At 38.3% G+C, this 13,402-nt stretch overlaps 1 protein-coding gene across 2 annotated transcripts in view; it reads left to right on the top strand.

Annotated features, from left to right (window-relative positions):
• EPM2A (EPM2A glucan phosphatase, laforin) overlaps window positions 1-13,402 on the top strand; it is an 88,453-nt gene that overhangs the window by 41,536 nt on the left and 33,515 nt on the right. For both annotated transcript variants that reach the window (XM_040965277.1, XM_040965278.1), the window contains exon 2: window positions 1,321-1,495. In XM_040965277.1, coding sequence (XP_040821211.1) covers window positions 1,321-1,495 — 175 coding nt within the window. The remainder of the gene's footprint in view (window positions 1-1,320; window positions 1,496-13,402) is intronic.

The raw sequence follows: 13,402 nt of genomic DNA, 5'->3' as shown, positions 1-13,402 counted from the left end.
CCAATAGAAACCCCAAAAATATTTTATAAGAGAGAGCAACAAGCAAATGAGTCACATTGTTTGTATTCAGAACAAATGTGAGTTTTTCTATAAACCTGTGGGACATTTATTTTATTTATGTTTTTCTTATATTAACAATTAGCATAATGAAAAATGTTATTAAATTGAGTGATCACATAATAATGGTTAATAAAAACAATGCATGTATGATTATTAATTTTTATAGTAATCCAAGTTTACTAATATCTTCTACCATTAAGGCTACTATAACAAATTGGTGATTTTTAAATTTGTGTTGTTTGTGTTCATTGTATTTGAAAGGCAGAGAGAGAAAGAGCGAGGAAGAAAAAGAGATAGAGATCCATTTGTAAGTTCATTCCCCAGTTACCCACAATAGCCAAGACAGGGCCAGAAGTTAGGAACTCGTTTGAGTTTCCACATGTCCAAGAACTTGATCCATCATCTGCTTCATCCCAATGTGCACATTAACAGGAAGTTGGATAGGAGGTAAAGGACACTCAAACCAGGCACTCTAATATGGGAGGTGGGTGTCCCGAGAGAGGACTTAACCACTGTGCCACATACTAGTCCCCTTGGATAGGCTTTAAACTATAGATACTTATTTCTCACATTATAGTGGCTGGGAAGTCCAAGGCAAAAGCACCAAAAGATTTATGGTCTTGTAAGAGCTGGCTTTCTGACTCATACATGACCTCTGCTTGCCGTCCCTCACACAGTGAGAGGAAGCAAGGAATCTTCTGGGCGTCTTTTGCAAGGACACATGTGCCATTCATGAATGTTCTGTCCCCATGACCTCATCCTCTCCCACAGACTACTTCAGATTACCATCACCTGCAGAGTTAGGATTTCAACATAGGAGTTTTAGTATGACACCAACTACTCAGACTGCAGGCACAGTGTAGTTGATGATGTGTAAAATTGTGGCTGAGTGATATATATCAGCGATGTATTCTTTCCCTGACGTAGGAACGTAGTGTGTCTGGATACATGTAACATGGGCAGAAAACTAGCACCAGTATATCCTTTCAGCAACTCACCAGGCTGTCATGATTCTCAATACTGAGACATACTATGAAAGAGCTAATGTGCCTGCACAACCCTATGATTTCCATAGGTAGTTCGTTAAATAACTTCCCGTTCCATCTCTCGCTCAAATCTGTTTGTGTTCATGCTGAAATGTGAATATTAAGCAAGTTTACATTTGTTTTCATTTTATTATTGATTTACATCAGCCACTTTGGGGCTGATGAAGCAAAACACTCACTGATTTGCATTACTTTGTATTTCTTCCTGTTCTAGGCAATGGACCTCACCATGACCGCTGCTGTACTTATAATGAAAACAACTTGGTGGATGGTGTTTATTGCCTCCCCATAGGACACTGGATTGAGGCCACTGGGCACACCAATGAGATGAAGCACACCACAGACTTCTATTTTAACATTGCAGGCCACCAAGCCATGCATTATTCAAGGTAAACATTGTGCCATGCTTCCAAGTATAGAAGTAGGACAAGAGGTAGTGTTAGGACAATAGAACTATTTACTGTGTTTAAAACTGCAGCGTCTTCCTTTGGAGGGGCCTGCACAGGCCTGCAGTGCTTTGTGGAAATCAATTACAGTGACTCACTGTGTCGGATTTCCTGGTTCTAATTGGGAATGTTTTTTTATTATTATTTAATAGAATTTTTTTATAAAGCATATACTCTGGTGCCAATATATTATGACTGGACCGTGGTTAGCTAATAGACTGACTTAAAAAGAAAAACCATACAAAAATAACCTAGATCTGTAATTTGTATGGTTGGCCTAAGTCCCATCAGGAATGGATTATCATCATCCTTCATAGTGCTAATAAAACTTTCAAGAACACATATATCTAAGAATTAAAATTTTATGTTAGTAGGATACAGCCCAAAGCCATCCATCCAGTCCAAATTGTTTAGATTCCTCTGGCTTGCCGCTCACATGAGTGCCAGGCAGAGAGGGAGGGAAAGTGGTGCCTGGTCCCCGGGAATGTGTGAACAGACAAGCATGAGGCGCTGCAGGACAGTGAAGGGCTTGAGAGGATGGTGTGCAGGCAGCGTCATGTGGGAAACAAGAAATGTTCATGAGGAACTGGAATGTGAACAGACACAGTAAGGAATTTTTTTCAGGAGGACATCTGGCAAAAGGAAATCATTTTAGGAAGAGCAGGTGCAAATGTCTAGCAGTCTGAGTGAGCACTGGTAGGATGGCCAAGCAAAGTTCTCTTTATTAGCCGAGATCCTTCTGACAGTGAAAAGTGGTACTTTGAATAACTGGCCTGGACCACAGGTATAAAACAGGTCTGTCCCAGGCACATTAGACACAAGGCAGCCTAGAGCTTATGTCATGGTAGATGAAATATTTTAGATTTAGAGATTTTTAAAATTAATGTACACTTCTATGCTCAGACTATGCTTAGTATCAAATTACACTTCCATATTCAAGAAAACTTTCATTTATAGAAGAACGAATTTGCATGAAAAACACAGATAACCAATTTAATGAGACATTAGTGGCAAAAGACTGTACTTTCTGTGTCTTAAAGGGTTTATTGCCAATTGAACACTCTTCAAGACATGTAAATTAGACTTTATGAGCGTCACACTTTATACTGTCTTAAAATGTTATAGTTTAGAAAAGGTATTGTAAAAGCAGTCTCATATTTTATAGTCCCCTTGGCTTGTAAAAATTATATAAAGTAATTTTCAATACTCAAGATTGTTTTAAACACAGTGGAACAATAGTTTTGCACATTTTAAGGTGCCATTTTATCTGGAAAAAATTTTCAGATAGGCAAAATTACTTCTTTTTGGAGAGAGGGAAATGAATTTTTTTAGCCCTAGTTCTCTCATTTGCTCCTAGGTAACTTTGGGACAATTATGTAATGGCTTTGGCAATTTCACTTGGTGAATTGCAAAGTGAGCTGGTTGAACTAGATGACTTTTAAAGGCAGCTTTAGAAATAACCAAGACTTAATGCTAATTTTTAAAACTAAGGCTTATGGGATATTTTACCAACATAACACATCTGCCTCAAAGCTGACTGAGCTGCACGCGAACTTCTCTGGTTCCATTTCCCAGGACCACATTCCTATATCTCATGCCACCAGCTGGTACTGTCCCTCATTTTGTGGCCCAGGTCACATATTCAGATCACAGAGCCGTAATTTGGCAACACACATGATTTATACCTAGCATTCAGCAGTCTTTGATAAATGTCTTTATGCTTCATATGTAATGATAAGATGCTTTCATATTGCTCACATTTAAAATCAAATCGACAAGAATTCACTTTAGAAGTAAACAGAGGAGAGCCACACAGTTCCCATAGGACCTAATGATACTAGTCAAAATCCTATACTTCGCAATCACGACATTGGCCGGAGGAGGAAAGACACTGTGCTTGAGGACTGACTGAATGAGCTGAGAGTCCTTTCAAACCTTGGAGATCGAAGGGAATCAGCACACCCCTTTCTATTTTGAGGGTTTCTGAATTTCTGCCAAGAGTTTCTTTTCCCTGTGTGAATAAGGCCAAATTAATGGCCAAATTATATGGCCAAATTAATTTTGACTTACATTATCAAATTAATAACTTAAATAAAATTTTAGTTAAAATTGTGTTTTTATGAAGCATTGAGTTATATTAAGTAAAAGTTTTCAATTATATTGGGCAAGTTATTTTTAACATAATTTCAAAGAAAAATGTTAGTGGAGCATGTGATGTGGCATGTTAGTCTAAGCTGCTACCTGCAATGCTAAAATTCCATATCTAATGTTTCGATCAGGTGCTCTGCCTCATGTTCCTGGTAAGCTTTGAAAGTGGGAGACATTTTGTAGTTTCTGAATCCTGATTTTTTAACTGGGGCATCACTGGCTTGTGGCCAAGTGAGTGAATCAACAGATGAAAGAACTCTGTCATTGTCCCCGCTTCTCTCTGTCACTCTGCCTATCAAATAAGAAAACTAAATCTTTAAAAAGTAGAAAATATTAGTGATAGACATTAGCTCCTAATGGTAAAACAGTCTAATGCAGACATATCCTCTTAGTTCTTGTGATGAATCATTTAAAGTTTATCTGCTAATGTGGGTGAAGCAATCAAATTTTGCCTATAGTGCTTTTGTGAAATCAGTACAGTTATAAAGCAAAAAACTGGTTTCTGTGCTGCCTTGTATGTTACCATAGTAATGTTATTTAAATGATGAATATAATCTCTGGGTCACTGGTAAGTGAAAGGAGACTAGAAGCGAGAGAACTGGATTGTCAGACCTCACGTTCTGTCTGTCGGCTGGATGGTAAGAAAGATGGACTGTTATGTCTTGTAAGTGTGTGGTGAGGTAGGCAGCTAGTTCAGGATCACAGACTTAGAAGCCACTTCCCTGCCACCACCTAGGTGTTCCCTCCTGCCCACCTGTGATGCTCGCCTATCATCACCTGCAACCTCAAAGGGGGTGGTACTGCATTGTGTAACCACTCCCCTCACAAGCCCCAATAAAGGCTAATGGTAAGGAGGGGCTCACTCTCTTGGTCATGTGCTTCCATTGCTTTGGTACTGCAACTCTGGGCCTCCCCAGTACCTCTGAGGACAGGTATCCCCTGAGCATGGCCCCTGTGTGTCTGTATTCCTCAACCTCTGTTCACTGCTTGGGTGGGCTAGTGAAGATAGCAATGCTAAGATGCTTTATATTTCTAATCTGTGTGCTATTGGGAGTTCCAGGAGAGGTGAGGCCTGGCAGTAGTGGAATGCGGGCACAGAAGCCAGGGAAAGGTGAATGCCTGCATCTTTGTAAGCGTGTCTGGGTTGATGGATGTTTCTTAGGATAACTTATTTTGTTGGGGAAGCTGGGACATAGGTCTGCAGCTTAACGGATGGACTTCAGGGTAATGACCATTTGTTCCTTTTGGGGTTACGATTGACTGGATTGCTATGTGGATTTGTGATTTGTTATTTCTGGTGGGCCCTGCTATTACCAAGCTTAATAAAGACTCCTTAATAAACCTTAGACTTGTCTGTCATGATCTTGCTCGCACCCTGAAACACGTGGAGGGAACTGAATTCATTCATGTGTCTTTATTTGGGTAAAATATGTCAATTTTACTATTATGATATTTTAATGCAAAAGAGAATAAAAATTAAGGCTGTAGTTAGAAGAAGGCAATTTATAAGATGAGAACTGATATGGAATATCTTTGTGTTAATTAAAATGATCCTATAGAGTAAGGAACAGTTAATGAGGAGGAAGAGAGTGGTCGATGTGTGAGTAAGAATGAACTGATTCTGGGAGAGCTGTGCTCGACTACTGGTACAAGAGGAAGCCAGAGGGGTTGGGATTACATGTGGTGGGTCAATGTAGTCATGAGAGCATGTGGAAATTCAGTTTTTCACTGTTCCTCTTCTAGTAGTGAATTAAGAAGCAAGGTCATCAAATGAGAGTGAGAAAAGATATGACTTTTAGGTTTGGGATATACAGAGATTCTAGGAAAAGATCCATGAGTTTGAATCTTTATAAAACAATCATAATTCCAATTTTACAGTGGTCGAGACAACTGAAGAAGAGTCACTCCAGCAGAATGTGTGAATGTAAAATAATATTTTTGATAGATAATTTGGCTTTTCCCAGGCTTTTCTAGAAAGCTCTGACCAGATCAGAAAGAAGTCTAACACACCAAAATAGTATATGGTTTGTTGGGAATTTCATATTAACATATTCAGAGCTAGAATTAAATACATGACCAATGATTACACAAGGTCCACATCATTATGTTACAATCAGTGAACATCAGATAACATTTTTATCTTGTTTTCAGAAAGTTGGTTTATGAAAGTCATTTTGCCAATCTTTGATGGCTCTTTAGTTCATTAGTGGTACTTAGATCTTAGTCTTCTCTCTTGCTTAATAGAATAGAAGGATTATCAAAGTGAAGGAGGAATTTTCAGTGAAAAGGCTAGTCAAAGTCTGTACTGCAGTTACTGTGAGTGAGGGTGCTAGTTGATCTTGCCGTTGACCATTTCTGTATCATAAAACCTTAAAATGACACTTCTGTTGAAGCTGAATTTCTGAAAATCAAGATCTTTGTTTCTATGTTTTGTCAGGTTACACAATGCCTTTCTCATCTGTTGTCTTTTAGGTTCTTTAATTTTTCTCTTCAAGTATTCTGAGAACACTATTGCTGCTCCTAATAAATAAATAAGTCTGTAATGCTGAAGTGTTATCTTGATTGATATCTATGTATAAACATTACTCTTGAAATTTGCTGTGTGGGTCAATACAGACATGCACACACTTTCAGTTTGAAAGCGTATGTGGTCCGTATAATTCCAGATACCTCTAACCAGCTACAAAAGCACATGGAACTTTTTTCTGTTTCTCAGCACCTTGCTGTCTTTATTTAGAAAAGACATGTGAATCTATGCGGTTGCTTGCCTTGTTGTTTAACTCGCCCCATCTTATTTCAGCATCTTAAAATCTTTTTTTTTTTTTTTTTTTTTTAAAATGCCACCATTTTTATTTTTTTTAAAGATTTATTTTTATTATTTTTTCATTGGAAAGGCAGATATACAGAGAGGAGAGACAGAGAGGAAGATCCTCCGTCCGATGATTCACTCCCCAAGTGAGCGCAACGGGCCGATACTATGCCGATCCGAAGCCAGGAGCCTCCTCCGGGTCTCCCACGCGGGCGCAGGTTCCCAAAGCCTTGGGCCGTCCTCTGCTGCCTTCCCAGGCCACAGGCAGGGAGCTGGAAGGGAAGCGGGGCTGCCGGGATTAGAACCGGCGCCCATATGGGATCCCGGGCGGCAAGGCGAGGACCTTTAACCACTTGCGCCACCGCGCCGGGAGCATCTTAAAATCTTAAGAAAAAAACCACTGTATTCATTGCTTTCCTTTCTCCCTCCAGTCCCCCTGTTTCTTAGGTTACAGGTCCTTTCCCAATTTCCCTTCCCTCATAAGATTCCTTTGTCTGGCCTGCCTTGTTTCCCAAGGTCAATTATTATTAACCTTTTGGGATTACTTGCTACCATTACATTGCCAGACTCTTGCTTCACACATGTTTACTGCCCTTGCATCGGGAGTGGTCACATGCAGGTTTGAGATCGCTGTTTTTATGAGAGGCTCTTAAAGCATATACAACATCACATTGTTTGCTGCTGCTGCACCAACTTCATTGTATTGCATATAACTCTTTAAGTTTTATGGAAACTTAATGTACAAAATTCCAAAGCCAACAGACATACTTGCATTAAACAAGAAATCACCAGAATTTATTTAAATAGTGATTATTTCCATTCCCTAATGATTTGGTTTATTTTGACAAAAACTTTTTTGTTTGACCAAACTTTGGTCAGTCTCCTGAATCCTCATCTATGTTCATCTGGGAATTTAAAGTTCAGTTTTAGTAAAGTGCCTTGCCACTTCAGTCTATCAAACCTGCATGCTGGGTTTTTGGTCACTGTCTTAATGGCTCAGGTTGCTAGGTACCTCAGATCACTTATGCCCAACTTCAGCAAGAACTTTTAAAACGTATGTGGTCCATATAATTTCAGAAAGTTCTAGCTAGTTACAAGAAAAATGTGAAACCTTTTTCTGTTTATCCTGTTATGTGGGGTTTAGTCATTCCCATTCTGTTCCTAGGCTGTAGACTTTCACTTGCCTTTACTATAAATGTTTAACCAAATCTCAGTCTGCCACTGAAAAATCCATTGCCAGGGTTATTATACTTATCACCACATTCCTGAATAAAGTTGGTCCTACAATACTTTAGGCTTAACAGCTAAATTATATTTTTCTTTTAACAATTGTAAGGATGTACTTTTAGCCTAATTTTAGAAGGGAAGAGAAAACTGAAGACAAGATGAATGATCAGCAAAGGAAGTAAATAAAGCATAGCAAACAATGATAATTTGGAAACACAGTATTCTGAAAACACAATAAGGGTCTGTATATAATCAACTACTACTGCAATGCAGAGTGAAGCATGTTTATGAAGCTTCTACTGTGTTTACAGTTGTTTCTTAGGAAGAAAAATGAGTGAGGAGAGAAGAAAACAGCCATTCTGTGATAGCAGGTGGCACAATGATTTATTTTTTTAAACTTGTTTCCTTCTGACACAGGTTCTGTCCCTTGAAAGTTAAAGTTAATGTCTTTTTTCCAGTGTTACTGGAGGTTGGGAAATAGGGTCCTCTATGTGCGTCTATGACTTCTCCAAAAAACAAACAAATAAAAAACAAAGCCCAGGGAATGCAGTGAATGTGAAAGAATGCCCCTGCTAGAGGCCAGGGGTCCTGGGCCTTGCACACAGGTCCTCGGCCAGTGCAGGAGCTTGTCCTGGTAACGGTTGATGGGGCTGTAAGGGGTTTCTTTAGTTCAGGACAATCAAATCACCTACTGCTAGTCAAGTCAAGAAGGAGTAAAAGAATGACACAGATGGTATCATAGAAGGCAGAAAATTCATAATTGATTATGGAAGTAACTTTGAATATAGAACATCAAGAAATGACTTTTTTGTAAGGCATTTTGGTATCTTTTCTTGCCTAAAAAGCATAAAGAAAAGAAGTTAAATGATTATTCTAATGTATGATGGTAAGACTGAAAAACTTTCAACTTCATTTATAGTGCAGAAGTAATAGACATTTTTTGGAAACCATACTTCCATTATTTTTGTTTTTAGAAATAGTATTTTGAATTAAGCACTTAAATTTTAATTTTTCAATTTTTCAATTCTCATATTAATATCAAGAGATGAGATTCCATGTGGTTCATGTATAATTCTAAAGAGGATATTTTCCTTTCTCCCTGCCTTTCCTCCCTTTGTCCCTCCCATCTTTTCTTCCTTTTGAAAACATAGTATGAAAGAACTTTTAAAAAATTGCTTTGCTTAATTCTCCAGCAAATAAAAAGAATTCAACAAGTAAAAAAATACAGAAGGAATATTGGGAAAAGCTGTAAGTAATGTTCAAGTATGGAGATGTGCATAACAGATCCATTAAGATTATTATACATATTTATGACATACCATGTTATGCTCAATATGCAAGTACATCGTGCAGTGTTCAGATCGGGATAAATGTATCTGACTCCTCAAACACTCATATTTTCTTCTTTTTTTTTTTTTTTTTTAAGATTCTACCTTATTATGAATGGTTCCCTCACTGTGCAATAGAACATCAGAACATCTCACTCTTAAGTGTAACATATTATACCATAATCAGTATTTCCCTACTTTCCCCTCTTTCCTGTTCCCCACACACTCTGATTGCTACTGAATACCCTGAGTTTCTGAGACCATTTTCCTTAGATTGTGACAACTAAGTGAGATCATGGGGTATTTGTCCTTTTTATATTTGGTTGATTTTATATTTTTCAATTTCAAAGTTGTCGCCGCTACTGGGCCGTGGATCCACTTGGCACTATCTGATAGGCCAGTAGCAATGACATAATCGCAGAGTGGGCATTAACCTATCCCTGTGACTTCCTGTTTACCTGCTGGTGAGACCAACTCCGCCTCCTGGCCCTGGGCCAGCCGCAATCTTGCGACGGCCCCTCCCAAATCTCAGGAGAGTCTTTAGCCTCCACTTCCCACACAAAGTCATTAATATAAAGTGAACAAATTTCACATATATCACAATACATATTTAGGACCTTACTGATACTTCCTACTTGCCCCCCCCACCCGTTTTCCCTACCACACCTTTTTATTTCTTTTTTTTCCTAATTTTTATGATAACATACTTTCTTCTTAATATGGAAATCAGTTCAGTTTGCTATTATTTTGTTGATAAGTTTTGCCTTTATGTTTAATTAACTTCATTTTGGAACAGATAATGGAGGACCAATAAAATGAGTTTACAAGAATTCTCAATTCTTCTATTTTGAGGAATAATTTAAGAATAATTGATACTGGTTCTTTCATGTTTGGTATAATTCAACAACAATTTTATGAGGTACTTATAAAGTACTCAATCTTAGTCCTCACTGCTAGTCTGTTTAGCGATGTTGTTTCATGGTGATTCAATTTTGGAAGGTGCATGTGTTCGGTATTTTTTCAATACCTCGACTTTCATTGATGTATTATTATTGTATTATTGTGAGATTTTTCTTATTGACCTTCTATATTTCAGTGGTGTCAGTTGTAACGTCTCCCTTTTCATTTCTGGTATTATTTTCTTATTTCATCTCTCTTTACTTATCTAATCAAAGTAAGGATTTGTCAATTTTATAATTTGAAGAAGCAATTTGTTTTTTTGTTTTGTTTTGTTTTGTTTTTGTGTGTGTTGTTTTTAGTCTTCATTTCTGCTCCGATTTTCATTATTTCCTTACTTGAGCTAATTTTTCTTTTATTTGCTATTATTTTTCTGGTTCCTTGAAGTTTAGTGATAGATTTAATCATTGTTCTTGAAGTTTAGTGAATGCACGATCTATGCCTTGTTGGAAATTGTTACAATGCCCTAAGACGTTGTATTAGGATCTATCTCTCATTTTGTTATATTTACTTTTGCTCTGTATTTTGGGTGATTTGATAGTGGAAGCACGTTTATCTGTAATGGTTACTCTCTCTTACTGAATTTATCCCGCATCCGATTGTTACAGGCTTTCTTGGCTCCACTTAATACTTACAGTTGCAAACACAGTCTATGCTTGAACTGAGTTTTAGAAATGAACTGATTTTCTGAAAGTAATATGTAGTTGTTATGCTTTTACCCATTCAGTCCCTCCATGTCTTGGGTTTGTTTTTTAGATTTATTTATTTTTATTTGGAAGGCAGCATTATATGGAGAGAAGGACACTCAAGCACACACAGAGGAGAAGGAGGAGGAGGAGGAGAATAATCCATTCAGTGGTTCACTCCCCAAATGGCTTCAGAAGCCAGGAGCCAGAAGCTTTTTCTGGGTCTCCTGTGTGGCTGCAGATACCCAAGCACTGGGCCAGCCACCACTGCTCTCAGGGAGTTTACTTGGCAGTGGAACCACTGGGATGGGCGCCTGTGTCTATTTGGAGTCAGGAGCCAGAACTGGGTATCTAGTGTTAAGTGTTCCAATGGAGGATACAAGTTTGTTAACTAGCATCATAACAGATGGGCAGAACATCTGTTCCCTCGAGTATTATTCATTCAGGCCAGACAGAGACAGCGCCCACTTTGCAGCTTGAAGTGTCTGTTGTGTAAATGCAAATGGATCTTTCCACAAAGTGAAGAACACCTTTGTGATACAAAGGTCCTGTAATTTCATTCAAAGTATATTTAACATATTTCTAAGTTATCAGTGTATCACAGCTCAGCAACAATGCCCTTGTGTTTGTGTGACAGACTGAATACTGCAACTCTCCTTTTCTACCCAGTATTACAAGACAATATCATACTGTATGTCCTTAGCCCAGCAAAGGTCACACCTCCAAATGGGAGGATGTACAGCCAGTAATGTTGCAGTGACCAGCTTGCTGAGCAGACACCAATTTAATATATTCACATACAAAGCCAACTTTGCAAGGCTGAGGTAGCCAGGTGAGAGACTACAGGGCCTATGTTGAACATAACAGTAAGAAAGACCAAGTAATTGTGCCATATTACTCTTTCCCCAGCTCCAAGCAGCACAGCCTTGAGAGTTTAACTTTAAACTTAAAATCCAGTTTTATGACCACCACAGTAAAACTCAGGGCCAGACAGAGCCCTCACAGACCCCATTATCAGGTTAATCACCCAAAAAGTATATTCTGAGTCTCTCTCCTTAATCAGGTTAGGGCTTGACTCAACCAACTCTTTCTTAACCTGGGGCAAATATTGGAGCATGTTTCTGAGCTGTAGAGGGTAGGATGAGGGAGTGAAGAATTTTGCCTTGAAGCTCTCAGTATGGGCCCATCTCAGTGACACCCAGCATACAACAGAACTCAGGTGACTCTATCTCCAAGTCCGTTCTGGTAGTTGACAGTATAATATTTGGATTGAGATACATTTTTAAATTTTATAGCAGATTTTTTTTTCATTTTTTGAAGGATTTATTTATTTTTATTGGAAAGGCAGATATGTAGAGAGGAGAGACAGAAAGATCTTCCATCTGCTGGTTTACTCTCTAAGTGAGCACAATGGCCTGACCTGAGCTGATCCAAAGCCAGGAGCCTCTTCTAGGTTTCCCCTGTGGATACAGGGTCCCAGGCTTTGGGCCATCCTTCACTGCTTTCCCAGGCCATAAGCAGGGAATAGTTGAGAAGTGGAGCAGCTGGGACGTGAGCAGGTATCTCACATGATGGGGGAGGGTATGCAAGTTGAGCCATTGTGCAAGGCCCTAGAGCAGAATTTTTATCCGGATCACAGTAATAGCTTCTAATAAAATTAACTATACTAATCTTTTTTCGTTTGTAAGTCAAGTGGCTGATATACATAGCATCTCCTTTGGAATTACTGGGTTGCATCAAACCTAGTATTTGATTTTCAAATATATATAACTTTCCAGTATGAAAGTAATTTCTTTATCTAGGTAGAAAATTAAGTGAACTTATAAACACAATTGGCAACTAGAGATTTAAACATTCTATATATATATATATATATATATATATATTTTATTAATTACATTGCATTATGTGACACAGTGTTATGGGCACTGGGCTTCTCCCCACCCCTCCCTGAACCCTCCCCCCATGGTGGATTTCTCCACCTTGCTGCGTTACCACAGTTCAAATTCAGTTGAGGTTCTTTCATTGGAAGTATGATTTAAACATTTTTGAAGGCATCTAATTCACTGGAAATATTAATAGTTGTCATTAAGATAATTAATAATCAAAGCCATTTAACAATTAAGAATTTATGAAACTTTTGATTTTCACAATTTTAACTCTGTAATTTGTTAAATGAAAGTAAAATTTTTCTACATACTTAGCTTTGTGAAATAGCTTTACAAGGCCTGTGTCATCCTAAAGTTTTTCTTTGTTTAGTTATGAATTTAATTTTAATTAAAGCAACGTTACATCCATTTAGAATTTAGTAAAGTAAGCTATTACAAACTAAGACTGGAGTAACTCCTCTTCGTGATGCTTTCGGTGAAAAGGTGAGTGAGCACATCGGCTGGGATTTGTTGCCTTTAGATCAACTAACCGACTGAACGTGTTTCAGGGAAAGTCATTTATGATGTTGTACATGGTGAATCTAAGCCAAAAAATCCTCTTTAAAAATAAGAAACCATCAAAAGTGGAAGAAAATGCTATAGAGTGCAGTGCAGGGCAGTCACGTAATGGAACCGTCTGCCATGGAAATGCAACATGAAGCCTGACTGCATGCCTGGGCAGCTGCAGGGTGTACACTGCGCAGGTCTGACGAGGAGAGTTCTCTCAATGACGCCTCTCACTCCTCCTTACCTAAAGGCTTGGTCTT

This window comes from Ochotona curzoniae, unplaced genomic scaffold (assembly GCF_017591425.1).
Source record: "Ochotona curzoniae isolate NIBS_2020 unplaced genomic scaffold, NIBS_Ocur_1.0 scaffold_3890, whole genome shotgun sequence".
NCBI classification, from domain to species: domain Eukaryota; kingdom Metazoa; phylum Chordata; class Mammalia; order Lagomorpha; family Ochotonidae; genus Ochotona; species Ochotona curzoniae.
Note: the sequence above shows the minus strand (reverse complement) of the source record. Positions and strands in the feature narration are given on the sequence as shown.